The sequence below is a fragment of the Olea europaea genome, chromosome 22 (genome assembly GCF_002742605.1).
Source record: "Olea europaea var. sylvestris chromosome 22, O_europaea_v1, whole genome shotgun sequence".
In the NCBI taxonomy this organism is placed as follows: Eukaryota; Viridiplantae; Streptophyta; class Magnoliopsida; order Lamiales; family Oleaceae; genus Olea; species Olea europaea.
In genome coordinates, this window is record NC_036258.1 from 900272 (window position 1) to 902019 (window position 1748).

At 31.6% G+C, this 1748-nt stretch overlaps 1 protein-coding gene across 1 annotated transcript in view; it reads right to left on the reverse strand.

Moving 5' to 3' along the window:
• LOC111371847 (cyclin-C1-1-like) overlaps positions 1 to 1748 on the reverse strand; it is a gene marked incomplete at its 3' end in the record, with an annotated part of 18081 nt that overhangs the window by 1869 nt on the left and 14464 nt on the right. Inside the window, exons 2-4 of the mRNA XM_022994017.1 lie at positions 1684 to 1725; positions 1462 to 1568; positions 951 to 990 (exon numbers count right to left, since the gene is read on the reverse strand). Of these exons, the coding sequence (XP_022849785.1) occupies positions 951 to 990; positions 1462 to 1568; positions 1684 to 1725 (189 nt within the window). The remainder of the gene's footprint in view (positions 1 to 950; positions 991 to 1461; positions 1569 to 1683; positions 1726 to 1748) is intronic.

A 1748-nucleotide genomic window follows, 5' to 3' on the forward strand; every position in this document is an offset into this window, starting at 1 on the left:
TAAAAACATAAGAGGACAAGAAGCAGTATAAATTAAAAACAAGAATGGTTTGACTTGAAAAATAAATCAGTAGCTGTTGGGTGAGAAAAGGTGCTAGCATATATTATTAAAATTTTTCTTTATTGAAAATATATTTGAAATACTCAAATCAAAAGGATCAAAACCAAATTTGAAAGGTCTGGTTTCACATTTAACTTTATTTTGTTTTACACTGAAATAATAATAATAAAATTATTTTAATCAGCGTGTCCCCAACATGTCGTGTCCTATTTTTAGAAACCACTTGTCGAAGTGTCATTGTCACGTCAGCGTAGGAAGTAGGTTTTCAACTCAATTGAATTTTACTTATAAAAATCTAGAAGCGCACTTGTGACTGAAAACTAAGTAGCTTGTCAAAAGAAACTAAAGAAAATCAAGAACCCAAAAATACTACAACAATGATGCCATAAAAGACCTGTAAAGTTCAATGCATTTATGCCACCTACACTATTAGTGCAAACATACACCTCTATATAAAGTAAAATATCTTACTTCAAAGTTACTACTCTTTCCACACTTGAATTAACAGAGGGCCTTTTAATTTGAATCGAATTGCCATGTCCTGTTGAAATGAGGATGTGAGACAATCTCTAGCTTCATTGCATTATCTGGTATTAATATTAACTTGGTATCAAGAAAACAATTTTATTCCCATAGTATTCATTGTGAAAGAAAACCTTCCTCGGACTTCACATTTGCAAACAAATACTATGCTAAGCCTAAATGTCACATTCCCAATGTTAGAGAATCTAAGATTATCCACTTTGACGACTTCATGAGTCAATATTTCCTCTATTTCTTTTAAGCACCTGAGCCTCCAAAAAAATATTTTCGTCTTGGCAATAAAAGTTACTAGCTCACACATAACTAAATTTTAAAAGGAAGGTTACAAACACGAAAACAAATCAAACCTTTGCCTCACTTTCACATTTTGAGCCAATCTTGCAATATCTAACAAAGAACATAAAATGCAATAGTTAATTCATGGAAAGGATAGATAAAAAGAATAGAGAAATCAATGAAATCAGAGTTATAGGTGTGTCTTATCCTATAACATATTAATGTAACAATAACATTAACACATCAAACCAACGTGATCATCAACTAGACAACTTGAAATACACAAACATCTGACTTTTTAAAATAAGGTAATTAAGTTACAAGTGACAATTTATTCGGATGCAGGAAATGCAAGATAAAAAGAATCATACACAACTTAATTACTCTAAGAAATGATTGAATTTTAGAATGTTACAAATCGCGGCAAAAACACATATAAACAAATTCCGAAAAGGGCATACAAGATTCATAAATAAAGTGAAGTTCTTTAAAGATTCAATATAATTCAGAAAACGAAAAACCAAAGAGAGAAACTGTAAAATTGACCCATAAATATATAAAGGGATGGAAGAGTAAAATTACAATTGGACATATGGAGCTTGATGAGCTTGGAATCTTCAAGAGTGATGCCCCTCTCCTTGTCCAGTGGATGCACCACATCCACTTCTTCTGGGTCCAGAAGCTGTTTGCTAAAATTTTACAAACACAAACACAAACAGATAAAATTATTCGTATAAATGAAGAAAGGCTGTATCTTTCTCGGGCCCTATCCTATTCTATCAACACGAACAAATTTCATAGTACGTGAGAAGAGAATTTAGTCCGATCAAAATTCTAGGCCTGTAACTAAACGAATTTACCCAAAAAAA